Here is a 1561-nt window from a genome sequence, read left to right as displayed (position 1 = left end):
GAGGGGGTGGCCACGCCGAGGGGGAGTGGGGGGGTGGGGAATGCCGGGCCAGGCCCTCACTCTCCCCACGGCTGATCAGCCAAGTGGCTCCGGCCGGTGCGGAAGCCCAGGACCTCCACAGCACCGAATTCATCCAGATGTAACTCCAGAGGCCGCTGCCCTCCAAAAAGTGAGGCCAACTGGGGCTGAAGTTGGAAGGCGAGGAGATTCGATTCTGGCTGCACCAGGATCGGGCAGTAACTAGGGGGGTAGAGAAGGAAGGTCGGGGCCTGGGACACAGATGCGAGTTAGGTACACGTCCCTTTGCAAAGTTAAGTCAGGAGGAAAGACATGGAGCGACTAGAGAGACAGAGGCAGAGACGTAGAGACACAGACCGAGAGAGCGAGCAGGGTGCAATGGAGAGAGGCCGAAGTGGAAGCCAAGACAGACCTGCCCCCCCCTCCCCTCCAGTGGACCCAGGTGCGGGGACAGGTGCGGGGACCCGGTACACCTCACTCTAGGCCGTTGCGGTGCCCGGGCTCTGGGGGCTGCAACAGCTCCGGGGAGTGGCAGGGCGGGCTGCCCGCCGCGCTGTGCTCGCTGTCGGTGTCGCTTCCCTTCTTGCCGCCGCTTCCCGAGCCCGCCGAGCCGCCCCCGCCGCCGCTGTGCGTCTTCACGTGCTTGCTCAGGTGGTCGCTGCGCATGAAGCGCTTGTTGCAGACGGGGCAGGCGAAGCGCTTCTCGCCGGTGTGGGTCCGCAGGTGCCGCTGCAGCTCGTCCGAGCGCGTGAAGCGCTTCCCGCAGAAGAGCCAGTTGCACACGAAGGGCCGCTCGCCCGTGTGCCAGCGCAGGTGCGCCTTCAGATGCGACGTCTTGCCGTACACCTTGCCGCAGCCCGGGATGTGGCAGCTGTGCAGACCCTTGCGCCGCAGGCTCGCCCCGGCGGGGCCCAGCCGCTCTGCCTCCTGGCAGTTGGGGCAATCGCAGGTGGCCCGGCCCGAGTAGCGGCGGGCGGAGGAGCGCGGGGAGCCGCCCAGAGGCGCCGACGGCCCGGCGCTCAGCATGGAGCTCCCCGCGCCGGCTAGCGGCGACGGGGCCGAGTCCGGGTACGAGCCCGGCAGCACCGGCTTGAAGCCGTCCATGAGATGCTGGCCCGCGGGGCTGAGCAGGTGCGAGGAGGCACCGCTGCTGAAGGCCGAGTGACTCAGGCCGGAGTAATCCGAGTTGTAGCCTCCGAGCGGGGAATGCAGCGAGGTCTGGAGCCCCCCGGCGGCCGGGTGCAGCGAGCCGGGCAGCGCCGCCGCACCGTTCGGGTTCTGCACGTCGATCCAGCCGGCGCCCACATCCCACCAGCTGGAGGCGCCGGCGGAGCCCACGTCGCCCGCAGCCCCCAGGCCCGGGTGTGAGGGCTTGAACCACGACTCGTAGGGGTGCGCCATGCCCACGCGCGGGTAGATGCCCTGCAGCCCGTCCACCGAGGTGTGCACCTTGGAGATGAAGACGGGCTGGTGCGAGCCGTCCTGCGTGTGCGCCGACGAGCCGCCGCCGCCGCCTCCCCCGCCGCCGCCGCTGCCCCCCGAC

The 1561-nt window shown here is 70.0% G+C and overlaps 1 protein-coding gene across 1 annotated transcript in view; it reads right to left on the bottom strand.

Moving 5' to 3' along the window:
* Positions 1-492: 492 nt before the first annotated feature.
* Positions 493-1561, bottom strand: part of Sp8 (Sp8 transcription factor) — a 2638-nt gene continuing 1569 nt past the window's right edge. The window contains exon 4 of the mRNA XM_013024012.1: positions 493-1549. Coding sequence (XP_012879466.1) covers positions 493-1549 — 1057 coding nt within the window. The remainder of the gene's footprint in view (positions 1550-1561) is intronic.

The sequence above is a fragment of the Dipodomys ordii genome, unplaced genomic scaffold, assembly GCF_000151885.1.
Source record: "Dipodomys ordii isolate 6190 unplaced genomic scaffold, Dord_2.0 Scaffold72, whole genome shotgun sequence".
Lineage (NCBI taxonomy): Eukaryota > Metazoa > Chordata > Mammalia > Rodentia > Heteromyidae > Dipodomys > Dipodomys ordii.
Note: the sequence above shows the minus strand (reverse complement) of the source record. Positions and strands in the feature narration are given on the sequence as shown.